This window comes from Bos mutus, chromosome 20 (assembly GCF_027580195.1).
Source record: "Bos mutus isolate GX-2022 chromosome 20, NWIPB_WYAK_1.1, whole genome shotgun sequence".
NCBI classification, from domain to species: Eukaryota; Metazoa; Chordata; class Mammalia; order Artiodactyla; family Bovidae; genus Bos; species Bos mutus.
The window spans coordinates 14,582,663-14,608,847 of NC_091636.1; the positions used below are offsets into that span (position 1 = coordinate 14,582,663).

The 26,185-nt window shown below is 39.5% G+C and overlaps 1 protein-coding gene across 2 annotated transcripts in view; it reads right to left on the reverse strand.

Moving 5' to 3' along the window:
* Nucleotides 1-22,608, reverse strand: part of PLPP1 (phospholipid phosphatase 1) — a 105,583-nt gene extending 82,975 nt beyond the window's left edge. The window contains exon 1 of one of the 2 annotated variants that reach the window (XM_005887380.3): nt 22,160-22,608. In XM_005887380.3, the coding sequence (XP_005887442.2) occupies nt 22,160-22,217 (58 nt within the window). In that variant the 5' untranslated portion in view covers nt 22,218-22,608. The remainder of the gene's footprint in view (nt 1-22,159) is intronic. The other variant, XM_005887379.3, reaches the window with a different exon arrangement.
* Between the last annotated feature and the right edge of the window lie 3,577 nt (nt 22,609-26,185).

A 26,185-nucleotide genomic window follows, 5' to 3' on the forward strand; every position in this document is an offset into this window, starting at 1 on the left:
GCAGGGTTATACTTGTGGCTGATTCATGACATTGTATGGCAGAAACCAGCACAATATTGTAAAGCAATTATCCTCCAATTAAATATAAATTTTTTTTAAAAAAGGTTGGTTACTGTTAAGGTTTTTGTGTTGTTGTTTTTTTTTTAATGTTTCCTATTTGATTTGTATTGCTCTGCAATGTAATCAGGTTCTGGTTACTCTTGGGACACCACATTCAGTATTAGCACACTCCCCTTGGCCCTTTGGCCTTGATGGAAACATGTGACAAAGGAAGAAAGGGAGCTGAAACAGTGTGAGCACCTCTGTGGATCTGATACCATACCAAACACTTAACAGTAATTTTCATTTAATCCTTACAATACTAGAACACAAGCTCCAAAAAGGCACAAATTTCTTTTGTTCTCTGATATACCTCAAGCACCTAAGACAGTTCTTAGTACAAGGTTGGCCCTCAACAAATATTTAGTGAATTAACAAAGAGTCACCATGCTATTACTATCCCCATTTTAAAGATGAGAGGATGACTCAAAGAGGATAAGTAACATAATTAAAGTCATACACATAATAAGGGTGAAATTAAAAATATTTAACAACTAGTACACACCAGCATGGTCATTCAGAACAGATGCCAGCTGGTGCTAGAGGAGCTGGGTTCTGCTTCAACCTTTTAGTTGTAGAATCTTGGGTAGGTCCATGGGAGGGTTGTGGGTGAGGGAAGGTAAGACTCAGATGTATACTGTCTACCAGTTTTGATAGTAAGTGATGCGTCCAGGACTCAAACACACACTTATCTGACTAAAGCCTTCTAAATGAAGTAGGAAATGGTACCATTTGCAAAAAAATGAGGAGAGTAGGAGATAACTGGAGTTTAATAGAGTAGAAAAACAGTCACAACAACTGCAATGGGAAACAAATAAATTAAAAACTGATAACTGAGCTCAATCTGTTGCCAGACAATTAGGGAAAAAAAAAAAAAAAAGATAGTCCAACTGTGGTAGGGTAAAGTGCAAGGAGGAATAAGAGAAATATGAATGGGCAGAGCAAAAGTACAGGATGAAGATTTTCAATTCCAGGTAATTAATTTGGATATGCTTCAGTAAGAAATGAAAAATCAACACTGGCTTTGAGCAAGAAAAGACTTGATGGAAGGTGTACCTCAAGATGAGTTTGTGCGAGGTAGAGAGGGAGAAGGTGAAGAGCGGGAAGCCACGTGGGAGGGGTCCGTGGTCGAGAGCACTATATATTTGGGTGTGATTCACAGAGATGGCACTCAAAGTATCCAGGGGCAAGAGTTCAAAGAACAGTGCACCCTCAACTTTTAGAAATACCTACATTCTGGTCACTGGCTTGTAGTCACTACCTCTCTGTGGCTGACATGGTTTTACTATAAAAAGTACTTAGTTATCGTTTTGGTTTTCTGTTTAAGTTGAAACAAAAGGGAGAAAGTACAGTTTAGATATAAGTGACATTTACCAAACAAAGTTTTACTCTTTGTGGTTTTCTGTCAATAATTACCTATAATATCCTCAACCTTGGAGTCGCTTAGTTCATTAAGACACTTAAAATAAATTTGTGTATGTATTTAAACAGCTTTTTAAAAAATCCAAGACAACTATATGGGCAGGTTATTTTAATATATACCCTGAGATTTCTGCACAAAAAACAAGTTAGCCTATTTATTTATACACTAACAAAAATAAAAAGGAGAAGTTGGTCACCTGTTGTTACTGCCCCAGAAAGGCACACAGTGCCAACTGGCCAGGAACAACATTCATTCCTTCCACTCTCTCCTAGTAACAGCTGTTCTCTTTTTTTCTTCAAGCTGGCAAAGGTCACATTCAGTAGCAAACTTTCCATGCAGATTTCTACATGCAAAAAGCAAGGAGAAGGCTGACGTAACAGGGTGTGGGAAGAGACAGCTGATTTTGTTCTATTTTAATTTCTCCTGGGCATTTACCGGGAATATATTTTGGGCTTCTTTGATATCTGGAGCTATAACTATTAATCATTTTTCAGCAAAAAAAAAAAAAAAAGCATTCTGTTTACATGAAACTGGACTTGAAGATGATATAAGCAAATTTTGAAGTAGGCAAAAAACTATAGCAAAATTGTACAGTAATATTTACATCATTAATGGCTGCCTAATTAAAATGCATTAGGCTAAGTGAAGAGGCCAAATTCAAAAGACTGCATACTGTATGACTCCATTTACTACATGGCATTATATGACATGCCATTTATATGACTTTATAGGATGGAGAACAGACTAGTGCTTGTCAGAGGTACAGAATGGTGGGAGGAGCTGACTAAAAAAAAGAAATATGAGGGAATTTAGGGCGGCAACAGACTAGTTCTGTATCTTGATTGTGTGGTGGTTACATAACCCTAAATTTTAAATTGTCGACAATTCACAGAACTGTATCCCCAAAGAGTGAATTTTACTATATACACTTTTTTTAATGTTAGCTTAAGCCTCACATCACCTCTCTCTACTCCTTTTTTCAAATCTCTTCCACAAGCTCCAAACAATAACCCCACCCCCTCCACCCAGCTAACACCTACTTGCCATTCCAGCTTCTTTCTATTCAGTTCCTCCTGGAATCTTTCCTTTGGTGTGGCAGGGTGGGGTCCTAAACAGAGCTGAGGCTTTGTAGTCAGATACACCTAGTTGGGCTTACTTTTGGCATTCTCTCAGTTACTACTTGAGTGAACATGGGCAAATTAACTAGCTCAGTTTCCTCATGCAGTGAATGCAAATAAATAGAATTTATGTACCTCCCTGTTGTAAACAAATTAAATGCTATTCCCTGATCTTTCTCCTCTGCCTACTGCCTTCAGAATCACTTTCTGAGTTTCCACAGACCTGATACTTACATAAAATTATCACAACACTTAACCCATGTACTGAAATTATTTATCTCTGGCAAATAAAATGGCTCGGTATCTCTCTGACTTCTAAACTCACAGAGGCCAGCATGTTCACTGACAGATAGTTAAATTGTTTGAAGAATATTGTGTCAACCTGATCTGGTCTTACTGTTAAAGAAGGAAATACTGGAAGAGAGAGAATCAGGAAGAAAAGGCTAGAACACCCTGAGACAGTCTGGGGTGGATGACTCAAGAAGGTTTTCCAAAATATCTACTAAGGTGTTACATACTGAACTACAGCACAAAAACTGCAGATAACTTAAATATTTAAAAACAGAGGTAAAGAGGGTTATGCCAAAAACAATGAAGTACCACATAACCATTGAAGGTAACTTCGTAGAAGACTATGTCAAAAAGAGTACACGAAGTAACATCTCAACTTTTTTTTAGAGCACCGGTTTTTAAAAAAGTGTTAAGTTCATAAATATAAAAAGATACATAACCAAAATGTTAAAAGGCGTCATCTCTCAGTGGTAGTGAGATTAGTAATGATATTTATTTTCTTTTCTGGGCGTTTCAGAGTTTACCAATTTATTACATGTTAATTCTAGAAAATTTGGAAACCACAGAATAATTATTTTAAAAGAAAAAACTAATCTAGATTTCACTAATGATGCTATTCCATGTCCAAGACTCAGATGTCCAAAAATGGGGGTAAAATACATTATGCTGAATCCATATAGTAACATCATGTATTTCCAAAGTAAAACAGATTATAAACTATATACCTTTGGGAAAGAAACAAGATATGAGCAGTTCCTCTATTGAGAAAGTTTTTTAACTTGGAAGATCTATGAACAGATATACAGGAATATTTCATCAAATATTAACTACTGTATCTTTCTTTGAAAGTTTATTAAGAGACAACAAATTTCAGAAGACAATATAACATAGTGAATCAAGGAGAAAGTTCCTCCTTGAAACACAGTGTCTATAGAATTTATTTAGTCTTTAGCTTAAAAAAATGACACGTGCCTGCTTAGTCGTTCAGTTGTGTCCAACTCTCTGTGACCCCATAGACTACAGCCCGTCAAGCTCCTCTGTCCATGAGATTTTCCAGGTAAGAATACTGGAGTGGGTTGTCATTTCCTTCTCCAGGGGATCTTCCCCATGGAATCACAAACTACACCCCCCCCCAACCCCATATCCTGCACTGCCAGATGATTCTCTACCATTGAGCCACCTGGGAAACCCAAAGAAATTATGAACTGTAGGGATTTATCCAGGTATTATTTAAGTTTGTAAAACAAAGCACCCCACATTCAGGTGAGAACACCTGATTAAGTTATTTCTCTCTCTGAACCAACGAGACTTCCAGTCTCAGAAATCCCATCCACAAACTTCGCTTAATCAACGAAATCTCCTTTTTCAGCAACTAGGCAACCGACAATTTCTCCCATTCAGCAGGAAGGCCTATATTCCAAAGAATAAAAGTGTGTGTTTACTATTAATATTATAGTGATTCTTGAATAAAACTAACAAGCTCTAATGCCTTTATAGAATTTCTAGAATTGTTATCATCTAGAAAAGTATATACATAAATGCTTCTTTAGAGACTATGGATGGTGGTGGCTGGTGGGCAGATTTTAAATTCTTTAAGGAGACTGCATTAGCAACTGAACTTGTAGAAAAAATATCTGACAAACTTGATTTCACCATTTTGGTACAAATACGTGTAAGAAGTACTTAACGAATCAAAACTACATGGTATTTGGCAGAAACCAACACAACACTGTAAAGCAATTATCCTTCAATTAAAAATAAATTTAAAAAAAATCAAAACTACAGATGAAAAAGTTTAAACAACCAAACAAAATCCAGACCTAAGATCTCAACTGCTTTTAAGAGTTCACGTGCCCCTACCAATTAAAAAAATGTACTGTGTATTTAAATCTTAATTTATATGGATCCATCATGTCTACTCTGAAATTATGCCAAATGGCAAGGTTCCAGAAACTAAAATAAAGTTATACTAAGGTGTGTCTCAGAAGGAAAACATAAAAACTCTAACTTTGGCAGGAAGTGACCAAAGTAGCATATCTAAATTAGTAAGCTTTGTTTAAAACACATGTGCTTTTTTAAAAAAAAAAAAGGCACACAAGCCAAAAAGTTTTGTAAAATTCTTTTTTTAATAGTTACGATGACTGCAGCAGCAAATCGTATATCCATCTTCCCCAAAATCTATGTTTCTACCACTCAAGTTAAATTTTATACAGAAGATAAAAGTTATCTTTTGTATAATTTTATACAGAAGATAAAAGCTGCAAGAAGGAAGAACTCCCACAAACTATTCCTTTCAGGCCAAGAGCAAACATGCAATGCTGAAACTACACACTAAACAGCAGCTACCATGGGAAACAAGAAAGAAAGACAGGCAGGTAACAGTTTGTTGACTGCCTACTAATTCTTATTTATTACTAACAAATCTGTGAAGTAGACAGTAGTCTCTCCATTATTCAAGTGAAGAAACTGAAGTTCAACAAGACTAATAAGCATCTGTGTGACCAAAAGCAAGAATGCCTAATAGAAATAGTACATGTGCGCTCAGTCATGTCCAACTCTTTGTGACCCCATGGACTGTAGCCCACCAGGCTCCTCTGTCCACAGGATTATCCTGGCAAGAATACTGGAGTGGGCTGCTATTTCCTGCTCCAGGGTATATAGCTGACCCAGGGATTGAACTGGCGTCTTCAGCAGCTCCTACAGCAAAGCAGAATTTTGAAACCAGTCTACCAGGCTTCATATACCAAATTCCACCGTATCTGGTTAACAATTACTTTGGAAAGCATGGATATCAAATAATCCATTGTTCTCAGTAAAGACGGTTCTATAAGAGGAATTCAACTATTACTATACCATTGGCCTAAAAACGGTTCCTTTATCTAGCAAGATCATTCTTCCCTCACCTGGCGTATCACAAGAAACCATGACAACCTACTATCCCAGACTACTAGCTACTACACTCTCCTTTCTAATTCCAACTTTTTAAAAAGAACTACCAATACCCACAAATTTCCACTTCACCAATTACTCACTTCTCAGCCCACCACGATTTAAAAATGGCTTTACATAAAGTTATCAGTGACCTTAGTGTAACTAAACCAAATGGATACTTTCCAGGTGTTACCTTACCTTTCAGGAGGATGTAGACATTGTTACCACGCTCTTCTTGAGGCACTCTCTTCACTTGGCTTTCCAGAAACAGTCTTCTGGTTTTTTAAAGTATCCTCTCCCTCTCAGTCTTGGCCTTTTTTATTTCTTCCAACCAATCTGAAGCTCAGTCCTAAACCTGTTTTTTTTTTTCAATTTATAACTTCTTCCTGAGATTTCATCAATTCTCATGACTTCAATTACCATGAATATGCCCAGGACTCTGAAAAGTCAGACAGTTCCTCTGAGCTTTAGATCCATTTATCCAAACAAGGACCAGATACTCCTTCTTGGAAACTTCAAAACTTCACGTAACATGGTGAAAACCAAACTCGCTATCTCATCTCCATCCCCATTCCCATTTCAAATGGGTTCTCTCCTAGGGCTCCCCAGTTTAGTTATTATAGAAATCTATCCAATTATACAAGCCAGAACTTTCAAAACTATCTTTGATATTTCTCTCTCTCTGACTCTCCATTTTTCCTATGTCACCAAAACTGGTCCATTTTCTCTCCCAGATACTTCACAAATCCCTCAGCCTTCCTCCATCTCTACCAGCACCTCTTTACTTTCACTACCATTATCTCATTTGGACCCCTGAGACAGCTTCCTAACTGATCTCCCCGCTGCTGCTGCTGCTGCTGCTGCTAAGTTGCTTCAGTCGTGTCCGACTCTGTGCGACCCCATAGATGGCAGCCCACCAGGCTCCCCCATCCCTGGGATTCTCCAGGCAAGAACACTGGAGTGGGTTGCCATTTCTTTCTCCAATGCATGAAAGTGAAAAGTAAAAGTGAAGTCGCTCAGTCGTGTCTGACTCTTCGCAACCCCATGGACTGCAGCCCGCCAGGCTCCTCCATCCATGGAATTTTCCAGGCAAGAGTACTGGAGTGGGGTGCCATTGCCTTCTCTGACTGATCTCCCTAAATCCATTCTTTTCCAGCTCCAATCTATTATTCCACCCTGCAGCCAAAGTCATCATTTTAAAAAGCTACCCTATCCTTCTTATTCAAAATCCTGTTTATAAACTCTCATAGTACCCAAACCTCTCCTTCAGAGCACTTAATGGTTCATTTTTATATTTATTTGTGTGATTATATGCATCTCCACTGCCCACAACAGAACTAAGCACACAATGTGTGTAAGAACGAATACTACCAGAATAAACAAATGCCTACTACATAATGGACACTGCATCACAGCCAACAAGAACATACAGATGAAGACCCAGTCCTTTTCAGATAAAGAAACTGAAGTTGTGAACTTGGGTGATTCACCCTAGTAGGTGATCAGACCGGTACCTTTCCAGTGTCCATATTCTTTAAATTTTATGCATCCTATGAATACAAAATAATTTTGTAAAACTTTTATACATTAAAAAAAAATGGGACTAGTATCTTGATAAAATAAAAAATATTTTAATAAAGTTCTGTTGAAATTGCAAGGTAACACCCTACATTTAAACTGCAACAGTTCATTTCTCTCTTATTTTTGAGTAATTAGTTTGCACAGATATGATGCTAGCCCCCTTAAACAAGTACCATTCACACCCTTTATTATAGAAAGTATTAATAAGTTTTTATCTCCTATAACATAAACACCTTCTTCTGAATTATATTCAGATAATACACTAAAATATGTTTATAGCTAGCCCCTATCTGAGCTATAACATTTCTGTCACAACTCTATTTGATATATCTGACAGTTCAAAATTTCAAACCCCTCTGCTTTTAATTTATAAAACATTCAACCAAGTTACGCCATCTTCCAATCTCAATATTTTATTCTTTTTAAAATTTTATTGATTGATTGACAGGTAAATGGATTGACTGATTTTTGCCACACTGGGCAGCTTGTGGGATCTTAGTTCCCTGATCAGAGATCAAATCCATATCATGGCAGTGAAAGTGCCAAGTCCTGGGAATTCCCTGGTGGTCCAGTGGCTAAGACTCCATGCCCCCAATGCAGGGGGTCTGGGCTTGATCCCTGGTCAGGAAACTAGATCCCGCATGCTGCAACTAAAGATCCTGGGTGCCACAATGATCAAAGATCCAGTGTGGCCGCAACTAAGACCCAGGACAGCCAAATAAATAAATATTTAAAAAGAGAAAGAAAGAAAGCACTGACTCCTAACTACTGGACCACCAGGGAATTCCCCTCCAATCTCAGTATTTCATTCTTAATTATGAAAAGTCTGAGGACATGAAGCAAGGGTAACTATAACAAAATTTTTTCAGCAATCTGTTCTCTTTCCCTAGTAAATTCTAAACATAGGTTGAATTATCGTTGACCAACCTAAACAACAAATTCTTTACTTCAGGAAATTTAAACCATTGTAAATGTGACCCTTAGATTTATCCAACTAAAAATCAGAATCTCCACTACAATCTCTTTACTGGGAAGCACTTCTTTACTTATTCTAGGCCTCGTGAGGCACCGTCATGATTAACCCTATTGTCCTGCTTTCTCTCAAGGAAGCTTCATCCTTTCCTAACTTCCTCTTGCAAGGTAAAAACGGACTATAGCAATATTCACTTCTTCATTTAAAAAAATTTTTCTTTTCCTCACTTTACTCTTTGCCTCCCTTTTTATCAGAAGAAATTAAGTTAGCCAAAGCCAAGATCAGGGCTGTCACAACTACTGAATAGCTCAATGCTTTTAAGTATAAGCTTTAAATTATTAGCAAACAAAAATATGATTCTTAAATAGGACTCAACTTCAATAGTTCTTGTAACTTTGGCCATAGTATTTTACTTCTGGTGTATATATTTCCAATTGGTGGTAGGTTTCCAGGGTTATTGGGCAGATGAAATCCCTTAACTGTTCAACGGAAGCTATATGCCAATGCCCTACAGAGTAATGCATCATTCTGCCAGCCAACGCTACACAGAAACATTAAGGTCTCACCACTCCAATCATTAACTGACTAACAAACTACAAGACTAGTACTGAGGAAAACAGAAACATAATCTTAGATAATGTAATTATTTTATTTCAAAGAACATCTCTCTCCTATTTCCTATTAAATATTCTGCAAGTCACTGGAATAGAATAGAGCACAGGCAAATACAAAGTTAGAAGAGATTTCCCTGGTATTTCAGATGTTTGCCAAAAGATTTTGACAGTCTTAGCTGAAGATAAACTGCTACTGATACAGATGACAATCTCCTGATATTAAGCAGACTAGATCTAACCTAGTCTAACTGTGATTTATTTTTGTATTTTTTTTTAATTTAATGGCAGTTGAACGTCCTTTTTCATCTTTTTAAAACTGAAAATCTCCCTTCACTGAAATTTCAGTGAGTCTGACCAAATCATATTCTGCTTTGGCTTCTCAAGGTGGCATATGTCACCACTTCTAACAGTATGGCTGACATAAGAGTATCCAACTAGTTTCAAGATTTCATAAGTTATTTGGTCACTGATAAAGTCATATGCCTATGTGTGGCAAAAAAGAAACTCAAGCAGGGGCCCTACATTATTTGTATCAGGGACCATTTTTCCCATGTCACTACTTTCTGAATACTTCAGTCAGCCTTCAGATTTTTCCTGTTTTCTGCTGACAACATTCCCTTCATGACCTGGCTAGATCAATAACAGATCTCCTACAAGTGTGCTGCCTTGCTCAAAATGCCCCGTTTACCCTGCGTTCTTTGTTTTCCTACCCTAGTGTCAAATGCCCAAATATGTTCTGCAGCTATTGACTCTCCTTAATAAGAAAATTTGCTTACCATTATGACCCAGAGAGATAGATAAGGCAGACATTATTCTCATTATAATTTACACATGAGTAAACGAAACAGCCGATGTGATCAGAGAGAACAGCAGAAGCAAAACTAGAATGTGACTTAAAAGCCAACCACTTTCACTACCAGATCACACTTTGAACCCTTTAAATAAATTACATAAACAAAATTGTTATTCAGTGAAAAATCATCCACAATGTCAAATCCTAAGCAAGGCGGGGAAGTCTAATGCAAAAAACTTATCTTCTTAAAAGATAATTTATTCATTGTTAGATTTGGTTAGTAATTAAATTACAGTCAATGGCAGAACTTAGAATCTCACTCATATTCATATAGATATCCAACACTAGCTATAAAGTTGAGTATTACCCATAACTTGCCTAACAAGTTTTGATAACATCATAATGTAAGAGACCTCTTCTCCAACTAGGCCACTGGGTTAGACATAGACAACATATGAGAAGGAGCATATTCAAAATTTCTTTCTCTTATCAATGCCATTTTTTAAAAATATAAAATATAATAAATGTCACTTGCTTCTGCTACACTGTATAACTATACTAGGTATATTTTCCAAATCAATTAGGATGTCATTTGAAAAACTGTTTAAATAGGCTTTTTAAAGAAAAAATATTGTAAATATATAATATTAAAACATAAAATATTATAAAAGTATGAATTTTAATTACATTTAGCCATACATTTAATTATAGAGTCATACTGCCTTTATGACATAGAAGGCTATCCTAAAATTAGGCCTATCCCAGAACACTGCAGGTGGATGTGACCACTATAAACATTTATTTCTTAAACTTCATGGAAAGAAAACAAGGAAAAATTCTTACTGATCAAGAGAAGTTATGAAAAGAACCTGTTATGTTTAGCTGTACTGCAGCCATACTTCAGCTTCAACTGCAAGTTATTAGGTTCTGACTAGCTCATATTCAAGAAATAAAATATTCATGCTTTAAAACGTGAGTACCAAGAGAAGTTACCATTACCCAAATCATGCCATTTCCACTTCACACACACCTTTGTTTATTACTATTTCACTCAACTACAGATATTCATATTGGTACCTTGTCTATGAGCTGTGGAAATACTGCTCACCTAGAAGTAAAATGATAAGATCTCAGTGAGGTATCTGATTCCAGAAAGAAACAGGTTAGGAGTAATCAGAACATCTCCCATAGTGATCTGGGCACGAAAAACTGAAATATGAACCAGGTCCCAATTCAAATGCTATTTAAACTGAAGCTAGAACTACACTAAACAATGTCCCAAAAGAAAACTCACCAGTACATGGTATCAAATTTAAACAACAGACGGGATCAGTGGCCAAATTGGGTTATTATCTTAATAGTGATAATGATACAACGGGACAGATCAGGACTATGTTAAACACTTCACATACACTCTCTCACATTATCTCATCTAATTTCACAGCACTATGAGGAAGACACTATTATCATTATCTTTTTCCTCATTAGGTGACAAGACTTATGGAGAGCTGAAACAACCTGCCCAATGTCACACAGTTAATAGCAGAGTTAAATTCCAACCCCCAGAAGAGTGACTGACTCAAGTATCTTGCCTACTCATTCATGTAAAAAATATCTGAATGCCTAACATGTATTACACGCTTTCTAAGCACTCATATCAGAGAAGGCAATGGCACCCCACTCCAGTACTCTTGCCTGGAAAATCCCATGGATGGAGGAGCCTGTTGGGCTACAGTCCATGGGATCGCTAAGAGTCAGACATGACTGAGTGACTTCACTTTCAGTTTTCACTTTCATGCATTGGAGAAGGAAATGGCAACCCACTCCAGTGTTCTTGCCTGGAGAATCCCAGGGACGGGGGAGCCTGGTGGGCTGCCGTCTATGGGATTGCACAGAGTCGGACACAACTGAAGCGACTTTGCAGCAGCAGCAAGCACTCATATTACAGTGTTTCCACCCAGTAATAAAGATGGATTCTGAACTATCCACTAGAGAAGGGACAGGATACCCACTCCAGTATTCTTGTGCTTCCCTAGTAGCTCAGCTGGTAAAGAATCCGCCTGCAATGCGGGAGACCTGGGTTCAATCCCTGGGTTGGGAAGATCCCCTGGAGAAGGTAATGACTACCCACTCCAGTATTCTAGCCTGGAGAATTCCATTGACTATACAGTCCATGGGGTTGCAAAGGGTCAGACATGACTCATTTCACCACTTCAGAACTATCTATAGGAATTATTTCCAGAATTTAGCCCTAACCAAAAGTGTAACAGGGAGCCTGGTGGGCTGCCGTCTATGGGGTCGCACAGAGTCAGACATGACTGAAGTGACTTAGCAGCAGCAGCAATGTTCCCCAAGGTTTACAGTATCCTGGCTGGAAAGTAAAAGTGAAAATCTCAGGAGCAGTTGTCCTGAAATTCACACAGACTTCATTAAAATACCTGCTTCTCTCCCCTTACAGCATCTGTGTACCCCTTGGGGACAGAGACCCTGTCTCACTCACTCTTAGTACCCAAGTGCTCTGACATATCAGGCACCCAGCTTACCATATGGTATTGTCATTGTTTGTTACGAGTCTGTTTTCCAGAGTAAGCAAGAAGCTACTTGAGATCCATGAGTTTTATTTTTTCACCCATTTTTGTATCACCAGTGCTAGGGCATACAACAAGCCTATTACTTCACAGTTTTGTGATGATTTCATGAGTTACGTAAAACATTTACCACAGGCTCATTTATGCATTGAATAAGGAATAGTTTTCTTCTTATTTACCTCTCAAGCACCTACGAAGTCAAGCCCTATTTTCCTGCTGACGTAAATGAACCAAAAGGCAAGGCAGAACCTGGCTTAACAAGCTGCCAATTAACTCAAGAGCTCATCCGCTACACATTTCCTATATGTCATTTTCCTAGGCACCCCACCCTGAAAAACAGACACAGGAAACATTTCCAAGAAGTGACAACTGAGAACTAAACCAGAGGTTCTAACTATATCTACTGGAATGAGTTACCAAAGGTGACTCTAAACTCTACACACGTGATTCACATGACATGCAATAAAGTACAAAGGTCTTCCTTTCCTGGGTAAAATGGCCTATAACAACAGTGCTATTTGGAGAAAAAAATCTATGAGTATATTAGTGATCTGGCTTTCCAGATGGCACGGTGGTAAAGAACCCACCTGCTAATGCAGGAGACACAGGAGATGTGGGTTTGATCCCTGCATTGGGAAGGTCCCGTGGAGAAGGAAATGGCAACTCACTCCAATATTCTTGCCTAGAGAATCCCCATGGACAGAGGACCCTGGCAGACTATAGTCCAAGGGGTTGTAAAAGAGTCAGACACAACTAAGCGACTAAACAACAACAAACTTTACTGATCAGGGCAAATCGGTTATATCTTCCAGTATGATATACCCTCCGAGCAAACTCTTAGTAGTTATTAGGAGTTTGATTTATGAAAAATTAAAGTGCCTCCTTTGGACAGCAGATACATGCTCAAAACATAAGCAGAAACTGACTATGAAGCCACATTATATGGAATAAAGATAGTCATAAAAGATTTAGCCCACCTAAAATAATCACTGCTTTTACAGCCAATTAATTCCCTCAGTCCCTCATTTCTTACCCTCTTCATTTCTCAATCTGGACAGTCAATCTGAATTCAAAAGTTGTAACTCTTAAAAATGCATTTCCCAATTCCCAACCATGCCACTTCTTACCTGGCTTCCATTGGCAGTTTCTCAGCTACCTGAGGCCTTAGTTCCACCATCAACAGAATGAAGATAACTAAGCTATCCTCCCTGAGCAGGTTTTGATAGACCTCATAGCCACACACAGACATAGAGCCCTAAATGTCAGTTATTATTATTATCCACTTTGACATTTAGAAATAATCTGCAATAGTTACTATTAAGAACACTAGGATACATACTGTATTCCCACCACACTGGCCTCTTTTCTGTTACAAATGCCCTTTGCCCCTCAACACCTGCTCTTTCCTATGCCTGGAATCATCTTCTTTCAGCTCCTCCATGACCAACTTACTTTCATTCTTAAATCTGAATTTAAATATGCCTTCCTCAGAGAAGCCTTCCCTGAGATTATGACCCTGACCCCTCAATATCTCACTCTCTTCTAACCTTGCTTACATTCTTTCATGGCATTCACAAATATCTGTAACTATTAGTATAGAGACCTTACTTATCTTTTTCACAATGAAATTTACAACTCCTAGCATTGTAAATATTAAGCACGCATGTGTGTGTGTGTGTGTGTGTGTGTGTGTGTGTGTGCTTAGCCATGTCCAACTCTTTGTGACCCCATGGACTGCAGCAATGCCAGGCTCCTTTGTCCATGGAATTTTCCAGGCAAGAATATTGGAGCGGGTTTCCATTTCCGTCTCCAAGCAATTTTCCCACCCAGGGATTGAACCTGAGTCTCCTGCATCTTCTGCATTGGCAGATGGGTTCTTTACCAGCTGGGCCATCAGTGAAGCCCCATTAAGCACATAATAGCTGATAAACAAGTGAACGATGTTGCAACGTCAAATATTTTAAAACTTAACATTGTATTCCTAAAGGAAATCAATATTAACATTCATTGGAAGGACTGATGTTGAAGTTGAAGCCCCATACTTCGGCCACCTGATGCAAAGAGCCGACTCATTAGAAAAGGCCCTGATGCTGGGAAAGATTGAGAACAGGAGGAGAAGGGGGTGAAAGAGGATAAGATGGTTGGATGGCATCACCAATCCAATGGACATGAGTTTGAGAAAACTCCGGGAAATAGTGAAGGACCGGGAAGCCTGGTGTGCTTCAGTCTTGAGGTCACAAAGAGTCAGGCACGACTTAGCAACTGAGCAATAACACTCTATTAAACACAACATAAAAAATAAAAGATAGTATCAGGTTAACATATGTCAAAATAAATAGCTGAGGTAATTCCCTAGAGATCCAGTAGTTAGGCCTCCATACTTCCACTGCAGGGGGCCGGCGTACAATCCCTGGTCAGGGAACTAGGATCCCACAACCAACACAGCACAGCCAATAAATAAATATCTGATTGAAAAAACAGAAGTAAGAAGGAGATGGGGTATGAAGAGGTATTACACAATAGTCTTTTCTTTGATGCCTGCTTAACCATAGGTAGGAAATCAAACAACAGAATTCATACAAATGAGGGAATACAATTAGAGTCATTCAAAAATTTTAGGAATATTAAGTCTACTTTTTATATGGTGACTCAATCAATTCCAAGGCCTGGACAATAAAAATAGTGAAGGTGACCGACCAGTGTCTGGCTAACTCCATTTTCTTAAGTTGAAATTCAGGACTTAACCACTGTATAAAGTAACAGTTTTTCCATCTGTTTAGTTACACTCTACCACAGACTATACAGATCATTTTCCAACATAGCTGGGATTACCACTACCTGAAGATCATATATGTGGTTTTTACACATGACTGATAAGACACTACTATTTCAAGATGTTCTGTAAGCTTCAAAGACATTCCATGAGTATTCACAGGGAACAGTTTGAAGTTTGTATTTTTGTCCCTAATACAAAACTATGTTGATGTTATTTTTACTAAAATAATGATGTTTTAATTATTGCAGGATTATAGAGGATTACTTTTATTTGACAATCATCTTATGCACACGAGTGCAAGGCCTACTCTAAGACCTTTATATTTTCACTCATTTAAGCCTCACAACAACCATACAAGGTAGGTACTTTATCATTACACAGCTGACACAACAGACACACACAGAGGAAATCTGCCTACGGTTGCACAGCTAGTAAATGGAGGAACTGGAATTGAACCTACAGTTTGGATCCAGAGTCCATCACTAGACTATGCTGTCTATCTAATGTTTTAAAGAAAAATCAATAGTTTATAAAGTCATAACCAATGTTAGATTAGTTTCAGTTAAGTAAAACTGAAACAACTCAGTCTGAGCCATCTGGGCTTTAAATCAAGACAGCAAGGTTGAAGGGCGAAGGAAAGCAGGAAGGAAAAAGTGAAAACGGAAAATAAGGTACGTAGAAACAGAAGGACTTCCCAAGTAGCAGTGGTAAAGAATCCACCTGCCAACACAGGAGATGCAGGAGACTCAGGTTTGATCCCTAGGTCAGGAAAATCCTCTGGAGAAGGAAATGGCAACCTGCTGCAGTATTATTGCCTGAAAAATTATGGACAGAGGAGCCTGGTGGGCTACAGTCCATGGGGTCACAAAGAGAGGACATGACTGAGCACACACACATACAGCAAAAAGGAGGGACAAAAAGAAAGAAAAGAGTTACTTGTAACCACTGTTCATAATATCTGAATGAATCCTTTTTCAGAAAGAAAATAAGGGACAAGACAGTGCCTATATAATCCCTAACTAGCTTATTACACAGACTGTATATTTCCATCCTAAATGCTGAATTAAACCAGTAATTTAGGAGGAAATAACATTTCAAATTCCTTTGCAGAAGGGAATTCCCTGTTGTTCCAGTGACTAGGACTCCGGGCTCTCATTACCAAGGGTCCGGGTTCAATCCCTGGTCTAGAAACTAAAATCCCACAAGCCATGGGGCAAAAAAAAAAAATAAAAAAAAAACACAAAAAACGTTTCTAGGGACTTCCCTGGAGGTCCAGTAGTTAACCACACTCCATGCTGCCAAGGCAGGAGGGCCTGGGTTCGATCCCTTGATGGGGAACTAGATCCTACATGCCAGAGCAACCAAAAAAAAAAAACACATAAAAAACCTAAAGCTACATGTTAACTAGTTCTCTTAAAATGTAGGTTTTAGTAACTTTCTACCAGCTTCTTTTTAAATCAGATAAACAGTAACAATTTAAACTTTAATTTCTTATCAAAAGTAATTAGAATAATTTCACAAACTGAGTAACACATAGGGAACTTTGGTAGAATTCAGCCAAAAATGACTAAGCAAGAAAGATATTAACAAAGATTATGGCATGTCCATGAGTTTCCAAAAGGGATTTAATTCAAATAGAATGTAAAGGAAAAAATTACTTTTCACAAAAGCTATAGAGGGGAATGTTTTCTGAATATTTCCATACTCTCATCCAAGCAAGGTAAATTCAAGTTTAAAGTCAACTGTATAAAGCCAACTAGAGCCAAATACTATCAGTTTCTTCCAGGCCTCTGCTTTTGTTCCAAACTAGCCATTTAAAGGTAGAAAAAGTCTTGCAAGAGGAGGCCAGTCTGACCCAAGAATATGCCAGTTTGACAAATTTTTGTTCATTTTTTGAGATTCCTTCCCCCTCTCAATGGCTGGGAGAAAAGACAAAAGTTATATAAAACAGAGAAACAAACAGTAAACTTTAAGCAGAAGCAAAAGAAGTTAGCTTAATAGAAGTAAACAGAAATTGAAATGGCAAGTAATCAGGATAGTACTATGTCCTATTTATTTACTTACTTATTTACCTCTTTGGTATCTAACAGAATTCCCAGCATCTACTAGATAATAAAACAAATGTGTGGGTGAATTCACCCAATAATGAGTAAATGAACAAATAAATGTTAGGAGAAAAAGGAAGGCTGCAGACTTTCAACAAAGGAGACTCTTTCATTAAATATCTGACTTTCCCTTAAGAAAGTGGCCCAAACTGAGATCAGGAAAAGGAGCACTCCTATGGCTAATACTTAAGGGGCAGAATGAGATCAGCATAATTACTGAAGAAGAATAAGTAATGGGATTCCACAATCACCTGGGGCTTCCCAAGTGGCACTAGTGTTAAAGAACCTGCCTGCCATTGCAGGAGACAGAAGAGACTCGGGTTTAATCCCTGAGTCAGAAGATCCCCTGGAGGAGGGCATGGCAACACATTCCAGTATTCTTGCCTGGAGAACCTGCATGGACAGAGAAACCTGGCAGCCTATAGTCCATTAGGGTAGCAAAGAGTCGGACACGACGAAAGCAACTTGGAACGCACACACAACCACCTAGTATGGCTGCCAGTGTTCTCTGCTGCCAGATTTTCCCCTAAATTTACTGACTGATTTGGCATAAAGGTGATACCATGTTTGCAGTATGTTGAGGAAACCATGACCCCCTCCCTTCTAAGAAAACCAATGTTGGAGCCCATGAGTTCCTGTTATCATCTGCTTTTATGGGCCAATGTAATTGCTGTCAAGTGCAGAAAGGGAAATCACCTCAGATCTGTTTTGGACATAACATGAGTATTATCAGTAGCGCCCTGGCAAAAAACAGCACACCCAAATAAAGTATTTAAATAAGAATTTTATAAAGGAACCATCTTCAAAGGTATAGGTAGGATTTACGGAAAGCAGCAGGGAATGGTACCAGCAACATCATCTCTAGGCTAAATGGGCAAGTAGAGGGTTACCAAAACCCAGAAAGATCTGTAACTGTAGCTGGCTGGCACAGATGGCCACTGAATAGAAGCTGTGACCTACTCACAAAACACAAAATAGCTCTGGCAACGCAAATCCAGCAGGAAGAAACTGGGTCTTCCAGGCCTCCTGCTGTTGTCCCATTGGTCAAAGTCAACCAGAAACAAAAAGCAACAGCCTAGTTGCAGTTCACAGCACTAGCCTCCCAGAGCATAGCGCAGGGTGGAGAAAAGATCCAGAGGAGCCAAAAAAGAAGGCACAATATAGAAAGATATTCCAAATGACTGCTACCCAGCAAAACTCAGGCACATAAAAAGGTTCTGCCAGTTCCACCTAAAACTTCCAGGCATCACGAGATACCTGCAAAAAAGTCATACACACAGCTACTTACTTGGGCTCCCATTGCCCTGTACTAAGCTGAGAAAAAAAAAAAAGATTCTAAGAGTACTCCTGGGGTAACATTTGTCATTTCTGCATCTCTAGACAAAAACAGACAACCCATTTATCTACGATAGATCATTTATAGCACAAATCTTTTTTCTGTACTCAAAGAGCATCTATTCCATACCTTTATTATTACATTTATCATGATGTAGTATAACCTCTTGTTTGTTTCTCCCTCATTAGACCCTAAGCTCCTTGAGGGCATAGACTTTCTAATTCATCTTTATCTTTAGCACCTAACATGAACTTGGAACAGAGTTAGCCTTCAATCAATGTGCACTGAATCAATTCATTGGCAGCCTAATGCCAGAGTGCATAAAATCTAAAATGACTCTCAGCAATTAAGTTTTATTTAGGACGTGGTTTAACACAATGAGCAAAACACAGCTTTCACATCAGCCCACTACGATTCTCTGTACAGCAGCTTTTCTTGTGTGCTCAGGTGATATTTATAGCCTTTTCTACAATCATAGAACTCATTATCAAAGGAGCCAGAGAAAGCTGGCAAGACCACACTCCATCTCAGAAAGGAATCAAATACACATCATCTCTCAAAATTCTCACTCTTTTTCCAAGAAGAGACCAGATCCACTGAAGGAAGTAATAATTTGGGTATATTATATGGAGGAAATCATGTTTCATAGTGGTGATAATACTGACTTGGGACAGAAATGCTTTTACACGTGTGTAAGCATGCACACACCCGCCCCCTTACATACAGGCATGTTTATCATTTAAACAGACATCACTTTCTGTAATATTATAAAACAGCCATGTAACACAAGCACATAACATCATCATATTAAATGGATACACTGCATGATGTTGGGTGATCATTAACAGAACCTGGAACATATTCACATTATAATTAAGAACCACTTTCACATAACCCTGTACTTATGATCTGCTTGATCATCTTTCTGTTGCTACAGTCAACTTTTACCTGTAGTTCTCCAAAGAAAAAGAAAAAACTTAATGCCAAGTTAATAACCCTCTTTGAGCTACCACTATTTTAAAGGCCGCCAACCTCCTATTGTCAGTAAGATGAATAAAAATAAAACTTTAAATGACCCTTAAAGGTGACTTTTTGGCAGTCCAGTGGTTAAGACTCTGCGCTTCAACGGCAAGGGGTACAGATTCAATCCCTGGTTGGGGAACTAAGATCCTGCATGCTGTGCAGCTCAGCCATAAAGCTTAAAAATAAATAAAATAAAATGACTCATAGACCCCACTAGAAAGGTGAGTTTTTTAATAAAAATATATAATCTCCCAAAACTCAGCATGAAAATACTTTGTATCTCTAGAATCACTGTTCTCCTTCACTGTTGTTTATAACAGAATATTGATGCTATTAAATCTAATGTCATCTTATATACCAAATTAAAATAAGCCAGTATTTCACTTTCTATTTAGGAAAAGGGAATTCTGAGCTTATCTTGACAATACACTTAATTATTTTAAAACTCTAGCCATACAAAAACAGAAAAAATCTGTTTTTCAAATAGATCAGGTATCTGATACTGATACTTAATGCATAAGTCTCCTAAACAAGCTTTTTCCAAAACCAAAGATTTTAAAATCAGAAATAACAATTTTATCTTTTATTGAGAGTCATCATAAATTCTGCAGCTGTCAGGCCAAGTTAGCAATAAAATTACTCTTAATTCTATTGGACAGTTATGGGATGCTTGCAGCATGTTGAAAACAGACTACAAAACCCCACAATTTTATAAAGTTGTACTGCAATAGTTCCCTCAAATATACATGAATTAAAATAAACAAAACATAGATTTAGTATATGGCTCTGTGTTTAATAACACTGATCTACCTAAGAGCAGTATTATGTTTCATCTATCCTGCTTCAGTGCTTGGCCCAAAGAGAAAACGCATTTGTTTCAAAAATTAGTAACTGCATAAGGTAGGAAAAATGGGAACTTTATATATAACTCTGACAGTACAGTATGTGGCAATAATAGGATAATATCCAATATATTAGAATTTTAAAAATCACTTCTGACTCAACATTTTCCTCTCCCCTCACTGAAACATAAATGAAATTTAACAAAGCTCCACAAACACTGAGTATAAATTTAAATACATTTTAAAATATAACATATTTACCAAGGTAAACTTTTCATTGCCAATAAATCTGAATATAATTAATGTAATTATGAATATGTCTGGACATCTGAAAGGATCACTTGTGTTTTTATAAAAATAGTGTTCCAAAATCGTGTTTCCCTTTCCTAAACGGAATTTCTAAAATTCACTGTGGGGCTATATAGGAAATGTCCTGGTAAACAATAAAGATGTTTCATAAGCAAGACTTTTCCTCAAAAAACAGGTAACAGAATTTATAAAACTTCGGCGAGACTACAAGCACCTAAATGGTCAGGTTTGAGGCAGGGGAGACGGTACTGGATTAAAAGCGGAGGAAGTTTCCTCTCACCGAAAAGCCATTATGCAGACCTGCGTCTAGGATGCTAAAGTCACAGCTCTCCAACGCTGAGAGCTCGCCAATACTATTACTTCGATACTCAAACATGAGGACTACCCGAACATCGAGCAGGTCTTCTGGTAAGTATTTTTTTTCCAAAACGTATAAATAGTTCAAAGATACTGCCTTACACAATACATATGAAGACGGTGAAAATCTCTCCTTCCAATGCCTAGCCCTTACCCAGATGACTTCGATTCTTTTTCGTCAAAAGAGCAACTGGCGACCAGAAGCCCTACGACTGAACTCTTCAGTCAGAAAGACAACGCCAAATTCGCTGCAGCCAAAGAAACGTCCAGTGCTCCTTGTGGGCTCTCACAGGAGATGGAAACCTACACGATGACGAGGTCTGTGCAGAGAAGGAAACAGCAGGTCTGGGGCACACCACGCCAACCCCATCCCCCTCAAAAGTAAGCTTCTTCAAACCTATAGGCAGAAACCTGGCATCATCACACCCACTTACAGCCTGACAATTTACAAGCCGGTAACACCTTCTAATTAGGAGCGTTCTAACCTTTTATAGACGAAAACTTGAAACTGCTTCCCACAAGGAAGATAAACCTGGCACTGGCGCCAGTTACTGAGAATTCCCAGTGCATCAAAACCCTCCGGTTTTGTCACCAAACCTGATGAGCCAGTGACCACCAAGCTTCCCTACATCAGCGAGGGGAGGACCCCACCCTCTCTGCTGGGAGTGAAATGGGGAACAGAGGACAGGAGAGCAAGGGATGGAGCGCAGAGGCGTGAACAGCATCCAAGCAGGGTGGGCTCAGCGCACCGGCGGGCAATAGAAAGGCAGACTGACAGCAGCGGCCACGCGGGGATGCGGGCTGCGAAGCAGGGTCCCCGGGCTGCGGAAGCCGCCCCAGCGTCTAGCCGGGCAAGGTTCGCGCGTCAGGCACACGCCCCCCACGCCCGTCCGCGATTCCCGGCGAGTCACCTCCCAGCGGACACACGCCCGCACCCCACCGATGCACCCCACCCCGGGCTCGCGCGCACACGCCCCTCGGGCCGGCGGCGCGTACGTACCCAGCAACACGCAGAGCACATCGAGGGCCACGTACGGCAGCCGCGTCTTGTCAAACATGGTCTCCGCACGGATGGCAGAGGAGGCACCCGATTCAGGAGACAGGGCCGGGGACTGGCGACGGCTCCTCCCAGACAGGGGAGAGCTGCTAGGGCTGACGGGGACCCCCGCGGCGTTCTGACGGGCAGCAATGGCGCCCACGACCCCTCCCCTCACAGCTCCCGCAAGCACTGGGTCCGGGCCGAGACGCTCGTGTGCCAGCCGCGGCGGCTCCGTAGCCTCAGGCCCTCCTCGGTCGGCCCTGGCCCGCCCTGGCTGTTGGCTGTCCACAGCCAGGCACCCTCTCCAACAGGCGGGGCGTCCGGACTCGTGCTTTAAGGATGGGGACCGGTAAGCCCCTCCCGCGGGGCAGCGCGGGACCTGCCTGCGCGCGGCCTCGCGGGCTGAGGGAGCGCAGCGGCGGCGGCGGGGCGGCCAGTGAGGGGCACGGGGCGGGGCCGGGAAACCCCGGCTCGGGCGCGTCAGCCAATCGGCGCCTGCGGTCCCGACCTGCGGAGCCCGCCCCTCAAGTGGGACGCGCGGCGGACGGGCGGAGCGTGGGGGCACCTCCCGTGCAGTGCGAGGAACGTTGTTCAGACACGCTTTCTGCTGGTGTCGCCGAACCTGGCCTTCTGATCTCTGGCCACCGGTCGTTGGTGCTTCGGAGAAAGAACTGGACCCACCCCCACCCCGGTTGCCTGCCAGCTCTCCTCATCCATGGGGATTGGGTAATAAAGAGAAACGGGGTTGTCAATGACAGTCTCTCTCTCCTTGTCTGAACTTTAGTCAGGCTCCTCCCAGCCCTCTACTCACCTAGGCCTCCATTGAGGCCTTCGAATCTGGCCGGGCAGAGCCCCGTATTGGCGTGAATTCTGCTAAGTCATCCTTGCACCTTTAGTATCTGGTTACCTTGCCTATGCTATCAGATTCGTTTATATATAAAGTCCGTTAGTATATAAGTCCTCGGACCTGCCTTTAAGCAAGCATCCCGCTATCCTTAATGTTTTGTCTTAATTTCTCATCCACTAACCCCCTCACTCTTGTTTGTTGGCTATAATAAATTTCCTGGTGTCTTTGCTGTATTGGAGGTTGAGCACAATTTCTTTCTCCTGTTGCAAGTTATGATCCCCTATTGAAATAGTTTTAAATAGACTGTACCTCACCATTTTAACAAGTATCAGAAATGAGTTTATTTCACTCACCCCTCATTCCCGTAGGACCCTAGCAAAGTAACCTGTAACATCAGGATGTTGATAATCCCTGCTGTGTGTTCTAGTCAAGAAGTGTGAAGCCTGGAAAAAAATAAATATGAAAGTGTTTTCCAAAAGATTAAACCCTCTACATATGTTAACCATTGGTAACTTTCCTCCACATTCATATCTTACCTTCATCAAAGACGTTAGACAAATTGAAAACTGTACTTAACTGCTTTGGACTTTCTCCACAGAAGTGTACAGGTGGCACACAAAAGGGGCGGGGATTACACCTGGGAGCCCTGGCAACACTTCATAGGAGGGTGATAGTTACATTGTTCTTTCCTGTCTCTCCCCCACATCAACAGCCATTTTCTTAGGTGAGAAGATAATGAACAAGACAGTATGTTTTGCCTTTTGGAGGAGTTACAAATAATAGCTTTAAAAATAAATCAACAGGGAATTAATTTCCTGGCAGTCCAGTGATTAGGGCTCCACACTCACTGACCAGGGTCTGGGTTTAATCCCTGGATGGGGAGCTTAGACCCCACAAGTTGCTGAGTGTGGCAAAAAAAAAAAAAATCAACAAAGTCCACTAAAATGCATTGTCATGCCCTGTGATTTTAAAAGGGATGTGCACTTGCACATATAAGCAGTAAGTCCTCAGTTGAAAGAATGATTAAGAAATGTCATTTTGTTTTGGGAAGTGGGAGGTTTTGTTAGATTTTGGAAGGAATGTGATTTGTTTTGGTTTATTTTCACGATTAGTTTCTAGTGTGATCACTGGAATTGAGAATGAGTTAAATAACCTTGAAATGATAGTGAAAATAACAAAAAGGAGATAATTATTATATAGTGACATCATTAACACCCTCTTGGGGTAGGTTCTAGTGTGTCCCTGGATTGGACATAAAACCTTAGAGATTTTCTTAAATGTTTAACAAAAATTTGTCCTGGAATCTGTATTTTTCCCTGTGTAATACAGGCACCAAATATAAAAGCAAAGTAGAGTGCACTTGGGAAGAATAGTCCTGAAGAATCTCTGAAGAAATGAGAAACTAATTTCCTTTCTTCTTGTATTACTACTACTACTACTACTACTAAGTCACTTCAGTCATGTCCGACTCTGTGCGACCCCAGAGACGGCAGCCCACCAGGCTTCCCCGTCCCTGGGACTCTCCAGGCAAGAACACTGGAGTGGGTTGCCATTTCCTTCTCCAATGCATGAAAGTGAAAAGTGAAAGGGAAGTCGCTCAGTCATGTCCTACTCTTAGCAACCCCATGGACTGCAGCCTACCAGGCTCCTCCATCCATGGGATTCTCCAGGCAAGAGTACTGGAGTGGGGTGCCATTGCCTTCTCCTCTTGTATTACTAAGCATTTTGAAAAGGAGACTGTAATCTGCACCGTCCATTTCACTTTCTCTTTAAATATTTGTGTATTCTCTCTTCTGTCCCCACTCCTTTCCTTGCTCTATTCTTTAACATAATGTTATTGGTAAGTCTCCTGTCTTTTCCAACAGTACTTGCTTCTTTTTATTTTATAAAGTTTCTGCAAAGTGAATGATATTCACCTTGTAAAATTTAATGAATAAATTCCCTTAGAGTATTTGTATGTAATTATGTCCTTTCTCCCCACTTGGACTGAATCAAATATAATTTTTATTATACTCAAGAAGCTTTGTGAAACTAAAACAATAAAAAATGTAAATGTCTGGTTCCTTGGTTCATGTGTCTCCCCCATCCAAAAAGCTTTACAATCTGCTATAATCTTTTTTGTACTTATTGTCAAAACTATTTGTTATTAAAATTTTTTATTATGTAATCTCTGATACATAGATATACCTATAAGTAAGTTATAAAACATAATAGTGGATGACTGGAATCCACTACTCAATGCCTAAAGCACTGTGGTATCACTGAATCTATCTATGTGTTCAATCCCTTTCTTGTACTCTACTTCAGGTGAGGTAACCACTATCCTGAATTTTGTGTTTATCTTGTTCTTTGTTTTTTTCATGTGGAAAAACACATGGCCACATGTGTACATGTCACTTTGTATAGCTATCTTATATTTTATCTTTTAAAAACATATGCCATATATGTAGTCTTTTGCCCTTGATTTTTTTCACTCATTTCTTATACCGATTGATGTTGCTGCAATCATTGCAGGTATATCATATAAATGTATCATTCTATTCATTCTTCTGACAACGGCCACCTGGGTTATTGCCATTCTTGCTATTACAAATAATGCTGCTGTGAACATTCACCTACATGTCTCCTATGTGGAAAGTTGTGGAACTACTTTCATGGGGTTTACAAGCATCCAACTTCACTAGAAAATCCCAAATTGTATTACTAAGCATTATACCATCTTACCTATCCCTCACCAGTGGTAGATACGACTCCATATTTATATCAACACTTAAAATTTTGAGAGTTCTTAATTTTTGGTAATTTAATAGATGCAGTGTCTATTTCAATGTAGTCTTATTTTACATTTCCATGATCACTAATGTGGTTGGGCACCTTTTCCTAAATTTATTTACCAAAAATATTTCCTCTTCTGTCAATTACCTAATCATGTTTTTGCCTATTTTTCTATTAGATTTTTTTTCTTATTTTTATCAAACTATAGAAGTTCTTTGTATATTCTTGATAGCAATTCTTTGTGTTGTAAATTTTTCCTTCCAATATGTGGCTTGTCATTTCATGTCCTTTATGAGCAGCTATGTGCCAGAGTTATTGTAAATGTAATGTAAGCAGAGGTCTACTGGAAGATTTCTGTGAAAATT